The sequence below is a fragment of the Cebus imitator genome, unplaced genomic scaffold (assembly GCF_001604975.1).
Source record: "Cebus imitator isolate Cc_AM_T3 unplaced genomic scaffold, Cebus_imitator-1.0 Scaffold231, whole genome shotgun sequence".
NCBI lineage: Eukaryota > Metazoa > Chordata > Mammalia > Primates > Cebidae > Cebus > Cebus imitator.
In genome coordinates this window covers 1,948,470-1,971,654 of record NW_016107546.1, presented here as the reverse complement: position 1 = coordinate 1,971,654, position 23,185 = coordinate 1,948,470, and the positions used below count along the sequence as shown (strand labels likewise).

At 38.0% G+C, this 23,185-nt stretch overlaps 1 protein-coding gene across 5 annotated transcripts in view; it reads left to right on the top strand.

Annotated features, from left to right (window-relative positions):
- The window catches only part of CDK19 (cyclin dependent kinase 19), a 200,354-nt gene that overhangs the window by 129,328 nt on the left and 47,841 nt on the right, over positions 1-23,185 (top strand). For 4 of the 5 annotated variants that reach the window (XM_037727449.1, XM_017497437.2, XM_017497438.2 and 1 more), the window contains 2 exons: positions 12,627-12,737; positions 15,581-15,721. The exons of the other annotated variant lie outside the window; for it this stretch is intronic. In XM_037727449.1, the coding sequence (XP_037583377.1) occupies positions 12,627-12,737; positions 15,581-15,721 (252 nt within the window). The remainder of the gene's footprint in view (positions 1-12,626; positions 12,738-15,580; positions 15,722-23,185) is intronic. 5 annotated transcript variants of the gene reach the window in all.

Below are 23,185 nucleotides of genomic sequence, written 5' to 3'. Positions count from 1 at the left end.
TTCACCATGTTGACCAGGATGGTCTCGATCTCTTGACCTCATGATCCACCCGCCTCGGCCTCCCAAAGTGCTGGGATTACAGGCTTGAGCCACCGCGCCCGGCAACTTGCCTTGTGTCTTAACTGCCGCTAGTAAGACAGGATTTAAACTTAGCCTCTGATTCTAAAACCTGTATTTTTTGCATTTTACTTGCCGCCTCACTGTTATTTCAACTGGGTGGCAGTGGGGAACATCGACTTCCCTGGAGCTTATGACTGGTAACCAAGCAGTGTCATTAAAGTAACATGAAGCAAAAAATTTACGGCCACTTTGAACCAGAGCTGTCTTAGTCTTTACAGACCCCTTTTCAGAGTATGAGCGCCACCTGCTGGAAGGTTATAATGAATCTGATGTACTTACAAAGAGCAGCTTCCAAAAGCCCTGTCATAGATATGAAAGTGTCAGCTTTCAAATACTAATTCTTAAATTACAGTTTTAGGAGTACTGGAACATTTTGGAATTAGGCAAATCTCCTATTTGCCATAAAACACAGTACTTCATTTACCTTCAGTTCTTTGGGAACGGGGAATAGGTGTTATACAGTTTAAAAAATGGTAGTGCTTTCTAAAATAAAGTCGGTGATACTGTTCTCACCAAGGGGAAAGATTGATGGTCAAATGAATCACACTATTACTTAAAAGAGATCAAACAAGAATAGAAAATTTGTTTTACTTTGAGATAGTGAGTTATTGAAGTATGAGAGGACCTTTCCATTCAGAACACCCTTGAAAAAGGAGTCAGGGACCCATGGGGGCATCATAGACTTGGAGAACAGAAAGTAAAAAGGGAAGAAAGATGTGTAGATAAAAATACAAATGGATTCTGGAATTTTAATTTAGCACAGGCCCTCTAAATCCCACAGTCAGGATCTAGAGAAAATTTAGAATTCGAACTGTAGTTTATTTTGTTTAGGACAGTAAAAAGTGGACACTTTAACTACTTATATGCTTTAAAAGGGTATCAGATAAAATACTGGCGTGTTCATTGAACATTCGTCATTAGGCTTCAGTGGGATCATGTTATTGTGCTGTGAGTATCTGGCATAGAAGATGTTATCATGTAATATGAGACATGGGAAAATCATGGTCTGCTTAACTGCTGTTTAAACATGATTACACATATTTGTAGTTGCATGATGTCATGGTGAGCAAATATTCGTTAGACGAGAGATTAAAGTCTGTTGGTAAAATCTGATCTTACCAAGAGATAGGGAAAGTACAAGTATGGTCATCTTCTTTCACTGTATCCCTTTCAGATAACCACATAAAAAGAAGCTGAGGTAGTATGATAATGTCTTATTTTGGTAGGTGGATTTCTGGAAAGGGCTGTCTTTTGGTGTGTGTATGTATTTGTTTTTAAATTATAAGAGTAAGGCTCGTTGTAGAAAACTTGTAAAATAGAAAAGATAGAAAGAAATATAAATTACACATAATCTCACACCCAGAAATAACTATTGTTAATGTTTTGGCATATTTTTTGTTTTTTTTGTTTTGTTTTCTTTGAGACAGTCTCACTCGGGCACCCATGCTGAAGTGCAGTGGTACGATCTTGGCTCACTGCAACCTCTGCCTCACAGGTTCAAGCGATTCACCTGCCTTAGCCTCTCGAGTAGCTGGGACTACAGGTGTGTGGTACCATGCTCAGCTTATTTTTGTATTTTTAGTAGAGACTGGGTTTCACCATGTTGGCCAGGCTGGTCTTGAACTCCTGACCGCAAGTGATCTGCCCCCTTTGGCCTCCCAAAGTGCTGGGATTATAGGTGAGAGCCACCATGCCCAGCCTATTTTCTGTTTTATAAGTATATTTCATTTATTTATTTGTTCATTATTATTATTTTAATTTTATTTATTTATTTATTTTTTAAGATAGGATTTCACCATGATGGCCAGGCTGGTCTTGAACTCCTGACCTCAGGTGATCCACCCACCTCAGCCTCCCAAAGTGCTAGGATTACAGGCATGAGCCACTGCGTCTGGCCTATTTATTTATTTAGAGACAGAGTCTTGCTTTGTCGCCCAGGCTGGAGTGCAGTGGCACAATCTGTGCTCACTGCAACTCTGCCTCCCAGGTTCAAGTGATTCTCTTGCCTCAGCCTCCCGATAAGCTGGGATTACAGGCATGCACCACCACACCTGGCTAATTTTTGTATTTTTAGTAGAGACAGAGTTTCACCATGTTGTCCAGGCTGATCTTGAACTCTTGGCTTCAAGTGATCTGTCTACCTTGGCCTCCCAAAGTGCTGGGATTACAGGTGAGAGCCACTGTGCCCAGCCTATGGTCCTTTTGCATTATATCACAACGTTACAGTCTTTCCTCGAGTAATTAAAATATTTTAGTATATATATTTGGGGCTACAATATGTGACTATTTACCATAATCTACTTCTCAGTTTTCTTACTATTGAATATTTAGATTTTTACTGTTGTTGTTCATTTGTTTCTTTCAGTAAATAGCAGTAGAAAATTTAACTTTTTTGTTACTTTCAGTAAATAGGAATAGCAAATACACTCTTGTGTGATGTTTATCTAGAGCATAGCATTTTCTTAGTAAAGTGGCCTTGAAGATAGTACTAATAAGGTTAATCTCTGCTTCACGTGTGTTCCCCTGTGTCCCCTGTTCCTGTGTCTTATTTTCTTTAGGACTTTTCAGCACTTACTGTACTCACAGTCCTTTCAGGAAACACTATCATAGCACTCCTTTGCTCTTCAAATTATAGACCGGGTTAAAGATCCCAACCTGAGATATTGAGAGCAGTGTTTCTGCTCTTTACTTCAAGCCAGAACCCATTCTTCTAGCAGAGTAGGTGCTAATTGAAGTCTTCCTTTTTAAGCCTAAAATAAATGGAGCTTGTGGAGGGTTAGTGTTCCTGAAATAATTACTTTGGATATTATCTATTTAATTTGTTGAAAACAAAATCGTTTAAAACACCTCATGAAAGGGTAGCAAAATTTTGTTGCGTTACAGGCCATTACTGGTTATTTTTTGAGTAAAAACCAAGTATATTCAGTAGATTTAATTCATTTGACAAATACTGAATGCTTATCATATGCTAGGTATATATATATATATTTTTTAAAGATGGGGTTTTACCCTGATGGCCAGGCTGGTCTTGAACTCTTGACCTCAGGTGATCCACCCACCTCGGCCTCCCAAAGTGCTAGGCGTGAGCCACCATGCCCAGCCGCTAGGTATCATTTTATGCATTGGAGATATAAAACCAACAAAAATCTTTGCCTTCATAGAGCTTATATGTTAATGGAGAGAGACATACAATAAATAACATATAAATACCTTCATCAGTTTAATAGCTTCATGTCAGACAGACAGCTTCATGTCAGTTCAAGTGACATATTTCTGTACAATGAATATTAAATGATTGTTTTCAAAAAGTAAAATTATGACTGTGTTACAGGTATAAAATGAGCACATTTTAATGATTTTATTTAACTTTCTTTAAAAAAATTTTTTTTTTTTTTTGAGACAGAGTTTCACTCTTGTTACCCAGGCTAGAGTACAATGGTGTGATCTTGACTCACTGTAACCTCCACCTCCCAGGTTCAAGTGATTCTCCTGCCTCGGCTTCCTGAGTAACTGGGATTACAGGCACCAACTACCTCTCCTAGCTAATTTTTGTATTTTTAGTAGAGACAGGGTTTCACCATGTTGGCCAGGCTGGTCTCAAACTCCTGACCTCAGGTGATCTGCCTGCCTTGACGTCCCAAAGTGCTGGGATTACAGGCATGAGCCACTGCATCTGGCTGCCGCTGCCGCCTTCTTTTTTTTTTTTTTTGGTAATAGCCAGGGTCGCACTCTGTCACCCAGGCTGGAGGACAGTGGTGTGATCATAACTCACTGCAGCCTTGAACTCCTGGGTTCAAGCAGTCCTCCCACTTCAGCCTCCCTAGTAGCTGGGACCATACGCCTGCTCCACCACACCTGGATAACTTAATCTAATTTTTGTAGAGACGGGGCTCTTGCTGTGTGACCAGGCTAGTCTCAAACTCCTGGCCTTAAGTGATCCTCCTGCCTAGCCATCCCAAAGTGCTGGGATTTACTGGTGTGAGCCACTACATCCAGCTTATTTAACTTTTTGAATGAAGGAACCAAGCTGATATTATAGCCCATTTGAAGGAGAAAGTTTAAAACAGATACATGTACAGGTCAGAAATATTGATGGCAAAACCAGCTTCTTCCACTATTGGGGAGGCAAGTCAGTGAACTTCTACCAGACAGCACAGAATTTGTATGGCTATTGGTGAGAATTATTCTGCATTGTTACCAGTTATCTGTAATGCACAGAGTTGTAAAATAGCTTCTATAGAATTAGAGTCAGATAACTGAAAGGATGTGCCCTTAACAATGCATTTTTTTCCATTGAATTACAAACAATTTTTCTACCTGAGTTACTAGAAAGCTTTTGGTTTTCTACAGTTTCTTTAGAATTGTAGACAAGGGATACAGAGTTATAGTATGTTTGAAAGTGTTATTACTTGCAGAAAGGTAAAGGTGCAGAATGGTGGTTACGATTTTAAATAGAAAGGCTAGGGAAGACTCACTGATGAGGAGAGATTTGAGAAAAGAGTTAAAGTAGATGAAGGTTTGCCTGAGTAATTGAATGATGGAGTTGCTATTAACTGAGGTGGGGGAAGAGCCGTTAGCATAGAGGGTACTGGAGGTTCTGGAATGGAGGGTAGTGGAGGTAGAGAGCGCCACCTCAGTTTTGGCCTTTAGACATTCAAATGGAGCTGTTGAGGCAGCTGGATACACATAGCTGAAGTTCAGGGGAGATGAGTGGACTAGAGGTAAACATTTGGGAGTTAATACATATGGGTGACATTTAAAGACCCCAGACCAGATGAGATCACTTAACAGAGCTCTTTCAGTGTGTCAGACATTATGCTAGTCCCTGGGAATATGGAAATTAATTTAAAAGATGGCTCACACCTGGAATCCTAACATGTTGGGAGGCCAAGGCGGGAGGATCAGTTGAAGCCAGAAGCTCAAGACCAGCCTAGGCAACAAAGTGAGACCCCATTTCTACAAAAAAATAAAAATATTAGCTGGGCGTGGTTGCTTGCGCCTATAGTCTCAGCTGCTAAGGAGGCTAAGGAAGAAGGATTACTTGAGCCCAGGAGTTTGAGGCTGCAGTGAGCTATGATTGTGTCACTGTACTCCAGCCTGGGAGACAAAGTGAGATCTTGTCTCAAAATAAGTAAGTAAAAATTGTCTTTGTCTTCAAGAACCTTATGGTCTAATGTGGGAGGAGTGCAGGGGAGAGATGCAAACTGTTAAAACATTGTAAGATACGCTAATATAATTCAGTGAGGCCAAATCTGAGAGTCATGAAACATGTACAGAAGGTAGTCAAAGTGTGGTAGCTTTTCTAACAGCTGGCTTCTCTACTGACCCATTTACCCTAGCATCCTGCCAGTGATACTAGAGAACCTCATTGGTGACACTTATGCATAGCTTACAAGACTCCTTTTATATGGTCTTTGCCTCGTCTCTTGCTTTGATTCCTTAAGCCTGTTCATAGTGACAGGTGATCTGTTAAGGAATTTTGGTGTATCACTCCTGGCTGTAGAGTGAAAGGTGAATTAGAAGAAGGAACAGAATAGATGCAGGTAATATTAATTTGCTATTTCTTTGTCTTGGCCTGCCTTCATGTTGATATTTAGTGACTTATAGAAACTTGTAGGGTAGGAAAAACATAAGAGGTACACAGAAATAGAAAGTGCAGATTGATGCTATAGAAAATGCAAATTTGGGAATTAGGAAAGAATTTCTAGTAAATTCATGTAATTGTAAACTTTATACTCTTCCCTTTTATATAGGCAGACCTTGGAGATATTCCAAGTTTGGTTCCAGGCCACTGCAGTACAGCAAATATTGTAATAAAGCAAGTCACTCTTTTTTTTTTGGTTTCCCAGTAAAGTCATATTTATTATACTGTGGTTTATAGTATAAACATACACTACTATAAGGGTGCAATAGCATTATGTATAAAAATATATATATCTTAATTAAAACATACATTGTTGCTTTAAAAATGCTAATGATTATCTGAGCCTTCAGTGAGTCATAATCTTTTTGCTGGTGGATGGTCTTGCCACGGTGTTGATGGCTGCTAACTGATCAGAGTGGTGGTTGCTGAAGCTTGGGGTAGCAATTTTTTTTCATTTTGAGACAAAGTCTCACACTGTCTCCTGGGCTGGAGTGCAATGGCGTGATCTTGGCTCACTGCAACCTCCATCTCCTGGGTTCATGTGATTTTCCTGCCTCAGCCTCCCGAGTAGCTGGGATTACTGGCAGACACCACCACACCCAGCTAATTTTTTGTATTTTTAGTAGAGATGGGGTTTCAGTGTGTGGCCAGACTGGTCTTGAACTCCTGACCTCAGGATCCACTTGCCTTAGCCTCCCAAAGTGTTGGGATTACAGACATGAGCCACCATGCCCGGTGGCAATTTCTTAAAATAAGACAACAATACAATTTTCTGCATCAATGAATTCTTCTTTTCTTGAAAGATTTCTCTGTAACATGCAATGCTGTTTGATAGCATTTTACCCATAGAACTTTCAAAATTTGAATCAGTCCTCTCAAACACTGCCAATGCTTTATCAACTAACTTTATGTAATATTCTAAATTCTTTGTTGTTATTTCAGCGGTGCTCACCGCATCTTCACCAGGAGTAGATTCTGCCTTAAGAAATCACTTTCTTTGCTCGTCCCTAAGAAGCAACTCCTCATCCATTCAGGTTTGGTCATGAGATGGCAGCAATTCAATTAATATCCAAACTCTACTTCTAATTGTTATTCTCTTGTTTTCTCCACCATATCCCATTTACTTCCTCCTCAAAATCTTGATATCTTGAGCCCGTCAAAATTATTCATGAGGGTTGGAATCAACTTTTCCCACATTCCTGTTAATGATGCTTTGATCTCCTTGAAGGAATCATCACTGTTCTTAATGGCATTTAGAATGGTGAATCCGATCTGCAAGGTTTTCCATTTACTTTGCCCAGATCCATCAGAGAAATCAAAACCTATGGCAGCTATAGCTTTATGAAATGTATTTGTTAAATAATAAGACTTGGAAGTCAGAAAGACTTATTGGTTCATGGGCTGCAGAATGGATGGTATGTTAGCAAACATGAAAACAGCATTAATCTCTTTGTACATCTTCATCAGAGCTTTTGGGTGACCAGGTGCATTATTAATGGGCAGTAATCTTTTGAAAGGAGTCTTTTTTTTTTCTAAGTAGTCGGTCTCAACAGTGGGCTTAAAATGTTTGGTAAGCCATGCTGTCAACAGACATGGCGTCATCTAGGCTTTGTTGTTCCACTTATGGAGCACAGGTAGAGTAGATTTAGCATAATTCTTAAGGATCCTAGGATTTTCAGAATGGTAAATGAGCATTGGCTTCAACTTCAGGTCACCAGCTGCATTAAACTCGAGTAAGATAGCCTGTCCTTTGAGCTTTGAAACCAGACATTGACTTCTATCTAGCTGCGAAAGTCCTACATGGCATCTGTTTTCAATAGAATTATCTTTTGTCCACATTGAACATCTGTTGTTTAGTGTAGCCACCTTCATCAGTGATCTTAGCTACATATTTTGGATGACTTGATGGATCACCTTGCACTTTTATGTTATAGAGGCGACTTCTTTTCTTAAGCCTCATGAACCAACCTCTGTTAACTTCAGCCTTTTCTTCTGCAGCTTCCTCACCTCTCTCAGCCTTCACAGATTGAAGAGAGTTAGGGCCTTGCTCTGGATTGGGCTTTGTTTTAAGGTAATGTTGCAGCTAGTTTGATCTTCTATCCAGACCACTAAAACTTTCTCCATATCCACAATAAGGCTGTTTGCTTTTTTATCATTTGTGTGTTCAACAAAATAGAACTTTTAAATTCCTTCAAAACTTTTTCTTTGCATTTACAACTTGGCTAACTGGTGCAAGAGGGCTAGCTTTCAGCTTGTTTTAACTTTTGGCATGCCTTCTTCAGTAAGCTCAATCATTCTGGCTTTCGATTTAAATCAAGAGATATGTGAGATTCTTCCTTTCACTTAAAAGGTTAGAGGCCATTGTGGTTTTCTTAATGGGCCTGATTTCAATATTGTTGTTTCTCAGACAATAGAGAGGCCTGAAGAGAGGGAGAAAGATGGGGGAACAGCCGGGGGGTGAGGCAGTCAGAACACACACAACGTTTATAGGTTAAGCTTGCCATCTTATGTGGGTATGATTTGTGGTACTCCAAAATAATTACAGTAGTGACATCAAAGATCACTGATCACAGATCACTGTAACAGATGTACCAATACTGAAAAGGTTTTAAATGTTGTACAAATTACCAAAATGTGACACAGCGACATTAGATGAGCTTCATGCTGTTGGAAAGATGGTGCCAGTAGGCTTGGTTGACGCAGGGTTGCCACAAAACCTTCTACTCATGAAAAACACAGTATTTGTGAAGCAATGAAATAACTATTTTTATGACATATTGAAAGAAGACCTAGGTCAGGTGCAGTGGCTTACACCTCTAATCCCAGGACTCTGGGAGACTGAAGTGGGAGGATTGCTTAAGGTGAGGAGTTCGAGACCAGCCTGGACAACATAGTGAGACTCTATCTCTACAAAAAAAGTCTTTGTTTGTTTGTTTTACAAAAGTGACCTATATAGTGGTTCCTCAAAAAATTAAACATAGAATTACCATAGGATCTGGCAATTTCACTTCTGGGTATATGTATAAAGGAATTGAAAGTAGGGATTCAAATGGTTATTTATACACCAATATTTGGAGGAACATTATTCATAATAACCAAATGGTAGAAACAACCTAAATGTTTATTGAGGGACAAATGGACAAATGAAATGTGGTCTATACATACAATGTAATAGTATTCAGCTTTCAATAGGAATGAAATTCTCGTGCATGCTACAAACATAGATGAACCTTGAAGACATTATATTATGTTATAAAAGGCAGAAACAAACAAGCAGATAGTGTTATTTTGAGCTACATACCAAAAACATTCAAATTCATAGTCATAAATTAGGATAATGGTTATCAGGAGCTGGGGGGAGGGGCAACCTGGAGATATTGTTTAATGATATAGATCTTCATTTTGGGTTGATGAAAATGTTCTGGAAATATACAGTATGATGATGGTCGTACTTAATCCTGCTGAACTGGTATAAGTAGCGTGATTAAGTAAGTATACTAAGTATACAGTATTTAGTATATTTAGAAATGGTTGAAATGGTAAATTTTATATTGTGTATATATTTTACCACAATAAAAAAGGTGATCTAGAAATACCATGCTACTATAAAAAAAAGAGAGTTTATTTTTATTTTTTCTTTAATTTCTTTTGTTGCTCAGTCACTTCTCACCTGAAAGAAGTATTTCTAATATTGATATTGTCCTAATATTGAGAGATTTCCAAGATAGAGTAAGGGTAATTAAAAAAAAAAGTGAAGAGCAGTGTGTATATTATGCTACCTTTTGTGTAAACAATGGAGGATAAAATATATATTCATATTTTTATTTGTAGTAAGAAACATTACAAGGATAAATAAGCAATTAATAAAAGTTGTTACCTCCAGGGAGGCAAGGGGAGTTGTGGTGAGACATTTCAATACATATCCTTGTGTGTACTTTTGATTTTTGAACCATATAAATGTGCTATCTAGTCAAAATAATTTTTTAACAGAGGACTTAAAATGAATTTATTCTAGAGGGGTCAACAATTGGAAGTCACAGAGAATGTAGTTTTTTTAAAGGTGTTGATTAAATATTGCTACTGTGACATCCACTTTCCCAGACAAGCGAGGTCCAGGAATCAGGGATCTGTGTGCCACTGTTGAGTGTTTCAAGAGCCTGGTTTAGATGCAGAAGTGAAGTTCTGCTTTCCCATCTACTTCAGGCTGCAAAGAGAATGTATTTTGTGTAGGGAATAAAGGCAAACTCTAAGTTCATCAATATCGAGGAGTCAGAGAGGAGACAGTCATTGTGCCTAGGGTGAGGTCTCCTACCAGGGTCTAAGTGCTTAAAGGCTGGCCACGGCAATGGGGTCATTAAAAGCAGTACTTGCCAGAGCCAGAGAGCCTGAAGTGTTCAAAATGGCAAATTCTCTAGATATAGCCCTGCATCCATGCAAAATGCAACTTTCTCTTACCACGTCATTCATTAGGAGCATATTATATCTAACACTTACATCTGAAGCGAGAAGCAAGGCTGCATCATATTTCTTAGGCAGTAGTAAGAGACAGCAGCTGAGTACTGCCTAATTGCTCTTCCCACAAAAAGGAGTAGGACTGTTGTGTCTTCCCTGATCATTTTCCTTCTGGCTTTTTCTTTCCCACCTAGACCAACAGGAAATACAGATAGATCCCTGAGGCAGGCTACAAAAAGTAGAAGGCCTTAAAGGGCCAGCCCAGCCCAGCCCAGCCCATCCTAGCTCCTAACTTCTTAGCTATGTTCCAGGGCATATAGGTTAGAGGCAGAATCCAGGGAGTCACACATCCTAGAATGAGCATAGATGACCAGAAAGAGCTGAGCTACAGAGCCAAAATGAGAGGAAGAACTAGGACATCTGCAATGGAAAATAGTAAAGAAATAGGAAAGTGAGAAGTAGGCTAGAAAAATCCCAGAGTTGGAATTCAGATGATTTTTACATGATTTCAGCACAGGCACTCAAGATACATTTTACTTACTTAAGTTTATTAAAATTGGCTGGCACAGTGGCTCACACCTGTAATCTCAGCACTTTGGGAGGCCAAGGCGGGTGGATCACCTGAGGTCAGCAGTTCGAGGCCAGCCTGGCCAACATGGAGAAACCCCGTCTCTACTAAAAATACAAAGATTATCTGGATTTGGTGGCGCACACCTGTAAACCCAGCTACTCGGGAGGCAGAGGCAGGAGAATCGCTTGAATCTTGGAGGCAGAGGTTGCAATGAGCTGAGATCATGCCATTGCACTCTAGCCTGGGCAACAGAACAAGACTCTGTCTCAAAAANAAAAAAAAAAAAAAAAAAAAAAAGCTACTAAAGTTACTAGAATGGGTAAGCGGTTTATTTTTCTCTGCCTCGTTGTTCTATTTATAGGTCTGTCTTCCTTACCACACCGTGGAAATTGAAGACGTGAATTTTAGCTGTAGTAGAAAAAGCATGGACTTTGCAATCAGGAAGATCTATTTAAGTACAAACCCTTTCTCTTTTCTGTTTGACTTTGGTCAGGTTATTTTTATCACATGTAGCCTTGGGTTCTATGGTGCATCATAAAATTGTTCTAAGGATTCAGTGAGAGAAGAACATTTGTATGTAATCATCTTACACATAGAAAATATTCAAGGGAAGTTTTCTGTTTCCCTTTTTGTGTCTTCCACAGAGCTTTACATTTAAAAGGTATTCAAAATATTTATTAAATTGAGTATGTTTCTCTTTACCTATGAATTCTGAACCCTGGCTAAGGACAGCCTGAGGCAGGCATATTTCTAAGGCTTTTACCTTGAGCAATGATGTCATTGTTGCTAAATATTTTATCAGGCAACTGTCTGTTATGTGCAAAGTGCTATCTCCGCCTGCTGCTCTGGTGTATCTTTCCTCCACATCGTCAGAGTCCAGCTTAAAGCTTTTACTTTGTTAAGGCCTATTCCTTTTTTTCTATTTATAAGACCTGTTCTTAACTTCAATTTTTATAAGTGGGCATGACATCATTCCCTTATACTCACTACTCTTTAAAAAACTCTCAACCACACACTCTAGGGATGGATAAGTATAGGGATTGTTAAATATTTGTCCTTGTTTTGTCACATATTTCTTGAGTACTAATACTGTGCCAGGGTAGATATAAGCAGTATTAATACATGATTCCTGCTTCTCAAGGAACAATTTCTCTAAAAAAAAAGATGCATGTACAAAAATGTAATTAATTATTTAATGATGTGATTTACTTTTGTTTACTGTTTTACATTTTACCATTTAAAATCCTATTTTTTAAAAACACATTACTGCTTGCAGTCTCTGACAAGAAAGTAAAACAAAACAAAGCAAAGCAAAGCAAAACAAAACAAAACAAAACAAATACACCCATACACATAGAAAAAGGATTGGAGGCCGGGTGTCATGGGTCACGCCTGTAATCCCAGCACTTCAGGAGGCCAAGGAGGGAGGATCACAAGGTCAGGAGATTGAGACCACCCTGGCTAACATGGTGAAACCCCATCTCTACTAAAAATACAAAAAATTAGAAGGGTGTGGTGGCATGCGCCTGTAGTCCCAGCTACTTGGGAGGCTGAGGCAGGAGAATCGCTTGAACCCAGGTGGCGGAGGTTGCAGTGAGCCGAGATCATGCCATTGCACTCCAGCTTGGGCATCAGAGTGAGACTGTCTCAAGAAAAAGAAAAAGGGATGTTGACAGAGCTTATCCCTGAGTAGGGGTATTTGGGGTGGTGTTTTTTCTTTCATTTTGCTTACCTGTATTCTCTAAATTTTCACAAATTTCATTTTGAAGTTATAAGGCATTGATCATTTCCCCCTTCTTGCTAACATAATAATGACCCCTCTCTTTCTCTTGCATTCAGCTTTTGCGAGAATTGAAGCACCCTAATGTGATCGCATTGCAGAAGGTGTTCCTTTCTCACAGTGACAGGAAGGTATGGCTGCTGTTTGATTATGCAGAGCATGACTTGTGGGTAAGTATAATCTCACTGTATTTCTAGGACTATTTTATATAGGTATGGAGCATATTTATGTACAAGATATATTGTTAATGCACAGAAAGGAAAGCTTGCTCTGTTAGCCATATTTCAAAATCAATATAAACATAAATGTTGAATTTGAAGAATTTAAGCAATAAACTAACATTTTACTGAGAAGATGGTATTTGTAATATTTAGAAATTTTACTTCAGAAAATTTTAATGAATGGGAGACTATACTTTTATGCAAGTAATTAATGGCAATTTACTAACATGTATAGTGAAAATTACTTTATTTTATGATGCTTATAGTAGTTCAGATTTAACCAGGTACGTACTTGTGAAGTTTCTCTTTCCAAGTTAAGATCAACCTCTTGAAGCTTTTGCCATTTAAAAATGGCTGCACCAAACAGAAGTACATGTGTGGCTTTGCAAATTTTAAGGATGTTTTATCAATATATGAAAGAAGCAAAAAATTCTTAATTTTTATCTTTTCAAATTAGGAATCAGAATATTTAAACACTTTATCTGTGGAACTGCTCAAAGTAACAAAATTCAAATCCAGCAATAAGTTCAAATTATGGATAATTAATTTAGCACCACTACACCTGGCTGATTTTTCAAAGTTTTTTTATAGAGACAAGGTCTTGCCATCTTGCCCAGGCTGGTCTTGAATTCCTGGGCTCAAGCGATCATCCTACTTTGGCCTCTCAAAGTGTTGAGATTACAGGCATGATCCATTGCACACAGCCTGTTTTGTTTGCTTGTTTGAAACAGGGTCTCGCTCTATCCCCCAGGCTGGAATGCAATGGCACAATTATGGTTCACTGCAGCTTTGACCTCCTGGGCTCAAGTGATCTTCCTGCCTCAGCCTCCCAAGTAGCTAGGACCACAGGTGCTTGACCACAGCTGGCTAGTAAATTTTGATTCAATATAATGTGGTTTGTCATCTGTATAAGATAAATATGGTGAGGAATAAGTTTACACAGACTCAGGTCTTAAAGAAACTTTCAGAGTGTATGCCATTATAGCAGATATGGACAAGAACTTCCAGTGTGTTTTTCTCAATTCTTTTCATGGATATTCATAGACATTGTATTTTCCTCATTTTTCTCTATTCCCCTATGTGTCAACCAAAGTTTACTTGATAGTGTATGTACTTTACTTTCAACATCAGTGGCATTATGAAAGAAGGTGTAGAACATTGGACTAGTCAGGTCCTGTAGAACTGTACTGTCCAACACCATATTTTAAAATAAATATAATCATAAATGTTGATTTCAAATAATTTAAGGAATAAACTGACATTTTACTAAGATAGTATTTATAATATTTAAAAATTTCACTTCAGAAGTATCTGAAGTGCACACATTGATTTTACCCCTTTCTTCTTTTTCTTCTTCTTCTTTTTTTTTTTTTTTTTTTTTTTTTTTTTTTTTTTTTTTTTTTTTTTTGAGATGGAGTTTTGCCCAGGTTGGAGTGCAGTGGCACAATATCAGCTCACTGCAGCCTCCGCCTCCCGGGTTTAAGTGATTCTCCTGCCTCAGCCTACTGAGTAGCTGGGATTACAGGCATATGCCACCATGCCCAGCTAATTTTGTATTTTTAGTAAAGACGGAATTTTCTCTGTGTTGATCTTGAACTCCTGATCTCAGGTGATTCACCTGCCTTGGCCTCCCAAAGTGCTGGGATTACAGGTGTGAGCCACCACACCTGGCCTCTTTTTTTTTTTTTTAATATAGCTGTTAAGAAGTTGAAAGTTATACGTGTGGCTCCCAGTGTATTTCTACTGGAAATCACTGCTATAGTATAAACTCTAATTTTCTATTATTTCTTAAATCAATGTTATTACTGAACAGTTTAAAACAAAATAAGAAAGGTGTATAAATAGCTTAATCATTTTATATACCATTTGGTCTTTTTTTTTTTTTTTTTTTTTTTTTTTTGAGACAGAGTCTCTCTTTGTCACCCAGGCTGGAATGCACTGGTGTAATCTTGGCCTCAGCTCACTGCAGCCTCTGCAAGCCACTGTGGTGGCCAGCACCATTTGGTGATTTTAAAGTTATTGGAGCACTGTTAACAACTTCATCAGTATTGTTTCTGGAGAGTTTTGATGGCCTTCAGTGTCCATTTTGTGTCTTGGACAGAGGCAGGAGTAGGGTAGGGATGGAGGTGGTAGAGGTGGGAGCACTGGGGAGGCAGGTAGCATTTTTTTCCATTTAGTGCAGTGTTTTTATAACCCACAATATAACAAATGGATATAAAAATTTGAATATGATGATCCAGTTGTATGTATTTCAGTGGGATTGAATTTCCCATTTTTTCCCTCTTCTCCTTTTTAGCAATTTCATATTTAATATTAATTCCCAGGAATATATTCAAATTTATTCTGTGCCAAACAAAGATGGAACTTTTCCAATAATTAAAATATACACCTGATCAGTGATGCTATCCAGATGTACTAAGTGCTTTTTATAGAATAGTAAAGATTTACAGTTTTTCTTTCTTTTTTTAATCTTTCATTCTATGAGTAAGGAATATAAATATTTTTTGTAGGCAGCTGTTTCAATATCAGTTCTTCTTACCTTTTAGTCCTATTTAATGAAAATCGTAATGGTTTCAGTAAATTTAGTCATTATAACCCCTCATTAACACAGTCACATTCACCCTCAAAATAGATTCAGCTTTGGTTGAACTTATTATTCAAATTTTTTTCTTTGTGTCATTATTGGCCTTTAATAAGTAATTTTAAAATATAGAGCATTTTTATAGCATTGATTGTGTTTTTTTGACAAAGATATTATCAAAGACTATACTATGTTTTTTTTTAATTTTTAGCATATTATTAAGTTTCACCGTGCGTCAAAAGCCAATAAAAAGCCCATGCAGTTGCCAAGATCTATGGTTAAATCATTACTTTACCAGATTCTTGATGGTATTCATTACCTCCATGCAAATTGGGTGCTTCACAGAGATTTGGTAAGTATTTTTTCTCTTAAATTAGTCAATATGTTTTTCCCTCCTCTTTTAAAAAATATACTTTCTTCTTGGTACCATTATAATAAAACATTAATTATAGAAAAACTTGAAGATATACATAAGCAAAAAAGAAGATAAAAATCACCCATAAACCTATAATCAAAAGATTAACACTAGTAACATTTGGTGTATATCATTCCATTATATTTACGCATAGCTGTAAAATATCAGTGTCATTTTTAACAAATGATTACTGTACAGTTTTGATGGAGTAGTCACATGTGAAACAATACATTTCAATCCAAGTTTTCCTTCATATTATTGCTCATCATTAGTAAAAACATTATTAATATTGAGTTCTCATTTTTCTTTCCATTATGTTCTAAACTGAAATAATGACATTGCACCTGGTAAAAAGAATGTTGTTATCAATATTAATAAACAGATGAATAAATAAATATAACAAGTTGAATATGCTTATTAGGCAAATTGGCTGCAATTTATCATTTTATTTTACTTTTTCACTATACATTTAATAAACATTTACTGATATCAAATTATATTGCTAGATATTCATCTTCACATTGTTGTCATTTTAGTTTATGTTGATGAAGTTTCTTTTGTTTGTTCTTAAGATATGGTTATAAAATAGCTGCAGTCCTCATTTTTCTCTTCAGTTTATCATTGGAGGTTTTATTTTGCCCCCACAAAGTGATTTCATGATCTTTTGTTTCTTAGGCTTTTGAGAATTCTCAGGATATGGTAGGGATACATCTAGGTAAATTTTATTTTATTAATGATGAGAGGTGTTTATTGTCTAAAGGATCTAGTTAGTATCCTCTGGGACCTTGTCAGTCAAGGCTACTCACCTGACTTGACCATGTCTTGCTGTGACATTGTATAAATTGGGGTCAAGTGATAGTGGCCATAAAAGATGTATTTGCTATATTAATGGAAGCATGTCTCCTTATAATTTTTAACTAAGATTCTTTGAGGCTTCCACATGTCCACTTTACTATTAACTATGAATCAGCATGTTTTAAAGTGATTATTGGGCTGGGTGTGATGCTCATGCCTGTAGTCCCAACACTTTGGAAGGCTGAGGTGGGTGGATCACTTGAGCTCAGGACTTTGACACCAGCCCGGGCAACATGGTAAAACCCCATCTCTACAAACAATATAAAAATTAGCGGGGCATGGTGGTGCACTCCTGCAGTCCCAGCTACTTGGAAGGCTGAGGTGGGAGGATGGTTTGAGCCTGGGCAACTGAACCAGACCCTATCTCAAAAAAAAAAGATTATTGGGTACATGATGTTGATCCAGATCATAAGAAGACCTCCTTCATAAATGGGCTTTTAGATTTAATAGGCAGTGTATTTAATGAAACTTATGGAGGTTATATTTTTGAGGTTGTGTTTGTGTTTGAATGATTGAACAAAATCTTTTATTAGAGATTAACTTATCTGAGCTCCTCTCTCTTGTTTCATAAAATTCTGTATTTTGTTCTAAATAGCATAGCTTAACACATTTTATTCGTGACACTGTCACCTGGATGTCTACTGATACTAAAATTTAGTATGCCCAGGACTCAGTTTTCTCCCATTCAGATTTGCTGCTGCTTTAGTGTCCTCTCTTTTTGTTAGGGCACCACCCTCCTCCTAGCTTAGAAACTTCTTTTACCTCTTTGCAGACCCTTCTTTGCACTCCACATCCAGAACTTGTCAAGTTCTTTCAGTGTCATTTCTAAAATATGCCTCGCATTCATCTATTTTCATCTCTAGTCCTCATTCTTAGTTCAGGCTTTTATTATCTCTTTCTTTCATTGTGATACTACTCTCTATACTTGTCTGTTGTCAACAATCTCTTTCCCTTCCAATCCACTTTGGACCCTCTGACCAGTTATTCAGGTCCTGCTCAAGAACTTTGAAATAGTTCCTTGTTGCTTACAGACTAAATCTCTACTTTCTTATTTGGCTTTCAGAGTTTTACCAAGTATAGCTTTAACTGCCTTTAAAATTTTTCTCTACCCCTGTCATCTTTCATGTATACTTTACTCCTGAACTATGGATTGTTTTCTGTCTCCTCCTGGGATTTCCTGCCTTAATGGCTTTTATTTCCCCTATCTTAAAACCACTTAACCCTGTCTCAACATATTCAAATACAATCTGTCTTTCAGGGTCCAGCACAAATGCTAATGAAAACTTAACCTCATATCCATGTCTACTTGGAACGAATCTCTCCTTGTTGTTGGTTCCTGTTGTATTGCATCTTTACTTACGGCATTTATCTATTAGTATTATAGCAGTTTTAGAGAACTCTTAGAGCATCTCCTAGCCTGTAAACTTCTTGAGAGAGCAAGGTCTATGTCTGACTCTTTTTGTACGTTACTTCCCCTGTACACAATAGGTGTTGAGGAAATATTTCCTCAGTGAGTGAGTATCAGGGAGAATAGTACTGTGACATTTTGGGTATCAGGTATTCAAATACACTATCCTCAATGAACATTTTTTGTTTTCTTGTATGTGTAAAGTACAGAGGGATGGGAAGAATACAAAGATGAGTGCATCAAAGAACTTCTTCACAAGGAGACTTGAAGAAATATGACATACACACTAACAATTATACTATAAGATAAATAAAAGAGAATTGATTGTAGCTACATGGGAAGCACAGACTAAATCTATGCAAGGTCAGAAGAGCTTGTGATTGGGGGATAAGGGAAAGTTTCAAAGAGCAGGTTGCATTTGAGTTGGACTTTGAAAGATGAGTAGAATTTAAATAGAGACTTTGTTGATGAGGGTAACCTAAGGGAGTTTTGGATGTAAAAATTCTGAGGCAATAAAGCACTGAGATTATCTCAGAAAGGACATGCAGTTCTGGCTGGCTCAAATACGGATAAGCTCAATTGTGGTAGTGTGAGGTTGGACTTGGAAGGTATGGGTTGGAGCCTGCTTGAGCTAGAGAGTTTTAGGGGTCTTTTTGTTTAAATACTGACAGTTTGTGAGCCACAGAATGGATTTTTTCCCCCATTGGAAAAGCCACCACTGATGATTATTACCTCATCAATGGCATGAATACAGTGTTGAAATGCGTTCTGAATATGGTTCTTACATAGTATAGCACTGGTTTATATTTTACCCGCATACTTACTGAATGGACCCAACTCCTCAAGTGAGTAATAGTATTTGAAATTTTCAACTGATTGGGTGTGGTGGCTCATGTTTGTAATTTCAGCACTTTCAGAGGCCAAGGCAGGAGGATTGATTGAGCCCAGGAGTTCAAGAGCAGCCTGAGCAACATAAGCAACATAGTGAGACCCCCATCTCTACAAAAAATAAAAAAATAACTGGGTGTGACAGTGCATGCCTGTAGTTTCAGCTATTCAGGAGGCTGAAGTGGGAGGACTGCTTTAGCCCAGGAGGTCAAGGCTGCAGTGAGCTGTGATTGTGCCACTGCACTCCACTCCAGCCTTGGGCAACAAATTGAGGCCATGTATTAAGAAAAAGATAAAGAAACTTTGAACCAACAGGAATCTAGTCTGTGACAGCCTCTTCAATTCTTGATTCACTAATCTTGAGTTCTGATAATCTGTTCCATATTGTCATAGTTTTGCCAAAGTACTTTCAGAAGTAGATTTAAACTGTATGCTTACTTCATAAATATATTCTGCAGTAGATACAGAAATAAAAGTATATCAAATATGAATATGGTCTTTAAAAGAGGATGGTGGAGACATTTGAAATACTATTTTTTGTGAGCTTAAGAGTAGTGTTGCTGTTGTAGTCAATGACTAGTTTTGTTTTTCTTAATGCTTCATTTTCTGTTGCTTTAAGAAATTTGGCTTTACACTATTTGTTAGTCACAGCTGACTGCTCATCATCTCTGAATTTCATTTGATGTGAGAAACCTGGAAAATCCATACAATTAAATGTGTTAGAGTAAATATAGATTTACAGTATAAAATAAAAAATTTAAACAAAAGCCAGTGTTTTGGACATCATACACAGAGACGTTACATCATCATAAGGGTTGATGATTTTCATTATGATTGATTTTATATCTGAATCAGTATTTTAATTATGTCATTTGAATCCTAGAATTTATACAGAAATAGAGAATTTAAATAAAGTCATGAAAAATAATTTAAAATGAGGAATTGCTTTAAAAGGAAAAGAGAAAGGGAGCTAAATATATTCATCTTGGCCGAGAGACAGTGAAGTAGAGACATAAGTCTATAAATACTTGGAACTTGTAAACACCAAGGGAGAAAAGATGTATTTTAATTTTATAGCAGGATATAGCTAAGAGTAAGAAAATGAAATATAGGATGACTCATTTTCATGGAATTACTATTTTGGTAGATTGGAAGAATGCCAAGATTTAGTTTATCTCTTTTTCCAAATTATGAGCTTCTTGAGAGCAAGGTTCATATCTCACTATTTTCTGTAGTCCCAGCATTGGCATATTGTTTATGCTCAAAAGTTATTTGAATTGAATTTCAGCAAGGCATATGGCAATTTTACATTATTCTTTAGCAATAATAGACAAATGCTGGCTAAATGATAATATTATTAAGCGGATTTATGACTCCATTTCAGAATCTTGCTACTAGCTCAGTGACATAAATTGAACTATCAGTTAGACTATTTCATTTTTCATTATCATATCCCAGGACCTAGTACACAATAAGCACTAAGTCTTTGTTGAATGAAGGATTTGAATGAATGCTTTAGGGTGCCAACCCTAGCTCTGTCTTTTAAAATATATGTGTGGAGACCAGGTGCAGTGGCTCATGCCTGTAATCCCAGCACTTTGAGAGGCTGAAACGGACAGGTCACCTGAGGTCAGGAGATCCAGACCAGCCTGGCCAACATACTGAAACCCCATCTCTACTAAAAATACAAAAAATAGCTGGGTGTGGTGGTAGGTACCTGTAATCACAGCTACTTGGGAGACTGAGTCAGGAGAATCGCTTGAACCTGGGAGGCAGAGATTGCATTGGGCTGAGATTGGGCCACTGCACTCCAGGCTGTGCAATAGATTGAGACTCAGTCCCCCAAAAGTAAAAAATAAAAATAAATTAAAAATATGTGTGGAGTTTCCATCCCAAGGCTCTTTTCACATTAGTGGGTGGATTTGCAGTCTTTTAAAGTCTGTGGACACAAATAACTATGTGGTCTGCAATCATCGTACAGTATATCAAAATTTTGTGAGATCCACTTGAGAGAGAAAATAATTTTGTATCCAGGAATCTTTTGACTTTTGTTGTTAATTAACAGCTACTGAAGATTTTAGTAGCTACGAGCTACTATCTAAAAACTTCTATTAGAGGTCTATCAGAATAGTAGTAATAACAAAAAACCTTGCCAGTACTTTGAGTCAGATATGATTTCATTTGATTAAAGAAAGTGATGCAAGCTGGGTAGGGTAGCACATACCTGTAGTTCCAGCTACTCTGAAGGCTGAGGTAGGAGGACTGATTGAGGCCAGTGGTACAACACTGTAGTATGCTATGTTTGTATCTGTGAATAGCCACTACACTCCTGTCTGACAACATAGTGAGACCCCATCTCTAAATAAATAAATAAAATAAAAAAGAAATGTTGCAGTAGATATTCTAGTTGCAGAGGAAAGTACAGATATTCCCCAATTTTTGATAGTTACATCTCAATAGACCCGTCATAAGTTGAAATGTTATAAGGCAAAAGTACCGTTTTAACTTATAATTTATGTCTTCAACATACAATGGGATTATCCAGAAATAGCCTCTTTGTAAGTTAAGGAGCTTACTGAATGTGTATTGCTTTTGCACCATCCTGAAGTTGAAAGATCAATACATAGATCCATTATAAGTTGGATACTATATATATTATATGACTTTTGATTTTTTTATACTAATTGACAGCAAATTTTAGTTTTGGTTTGTTAACTTTGCTTTTTTGTGACATCTGCTTATTCACTAAATGGTGACTGGATTTTCAACAGCATTCTAGGTTTTGACATGTTGGCTATATATAATTTAATGCTGTATCAGTTATCCGTTGCTGTGTAACAGGTTAACCCCAAACTTAGTGGCTTAAACAACGTTTATTATTTCACAGCTTCTGTGGGTCAGGAATCCATGTATGGCTTGTCTGGGTCCTTTGTTTCAAGGTCTTTTAAAAGGAAATTCCACGCAGAATTAGTTATCACAAAGCTTGACTGGAAAGAATCCCTTTCCTAGCTCATTCATTCGGTTGTTGGGAGGATTCATTTCCTTGTGAACTGATGGGTGAAAACCATCCATCAGCTCATGAGGTGAAGTTCCGTGCCGCATGAGCCTCTTCATAGAACATCTCACAAGATGGCAGCTTGCTCACTCTGGTGGCAGTTTTGCTCACCAGAGTGAGCAAGCAAGAAGGCAAAAGAGAGAAAGTAAATCTGTAATCTAATTATGGAAGTGACGTTCCATTAGTTTTGTTGTATTCTCTTCTCTAGAAGCAAGTCATTAGGTATAGTCCACACTCAGAGAGGAATTTACACAACAGTGTGTATACCAGGAGATGGGAAAGATTGGAAAACATGTCTGAAGCTACCTACTGATAGAGACAGGAGGCAGGGAAATTCTGGGTAGAAGAGGGTGGGTCTCTGGCAAGGTTCCCACCCTCAAGCCAAAAACCATGATAACAGGGGCCAAGGTGAGAACTTCCATCCTTGTTTTCCCATTTGAATGTTGCCTTTTCCAAAACCATCCATGGCTTGCCCTGCTCCTCATCCTGTGCCCATAAAAACCTCGGGCTCACATGGAAGAGAGGAGGAGAAGCAGCTGGATGTTGGAGACTATGGGTGGATGTTGGAGAGAAGCAGCTTGACTTCAGAAAGACAGCTTGAGGCTGTAGCTTTTGAGAAGAGTCTAGCAGGGGACGGCTTGATTTCAGGGGAAGATTAGCTTCCTGCTCAATGCCCTTTCCTGCTCTCCTTCCTGCTGAGAGCCACTTTTATTGGGAATAAAATCCCCCACATTTGCCACCTTCAGTTTGCTAGGGTGACCTCATTCCTCCTGGATGCTGAACAAGAACTTGGGTGTCATGGGTGTGGGTTCAAAAGGCTATCACGCTGACCCTCCACTGAGCTGTTAACACTTAATGTGTCCACAGATGGCAAAGCTAAAAGGGCACTATACCGTTCCTTCTGGGGCTTCAGAGGTCGCAGACACCCCCCTTAGATGCTGCCAGGGGACTTAGATGCTGCCAGAGTTTTGCTCCTGCCAGCACCCAAAAGGGCTTGCCCCGGCTCTTGCACCCACTCACCTGCATGCTCCCCATCCTGTGAGTGGGTTGAGTGAGTGGAGTTTGCCCCTGCTGGCACCCATGCATTCTAATTTCAGCCCGCGAAGGGGTCAGGGAAATATCCTGCTTCACTATCAGAGTTGAGGAAGCTTTTTTTTTTTTTTTATAAGGTGTTAATTTCTTTTTTTTTTTTTTG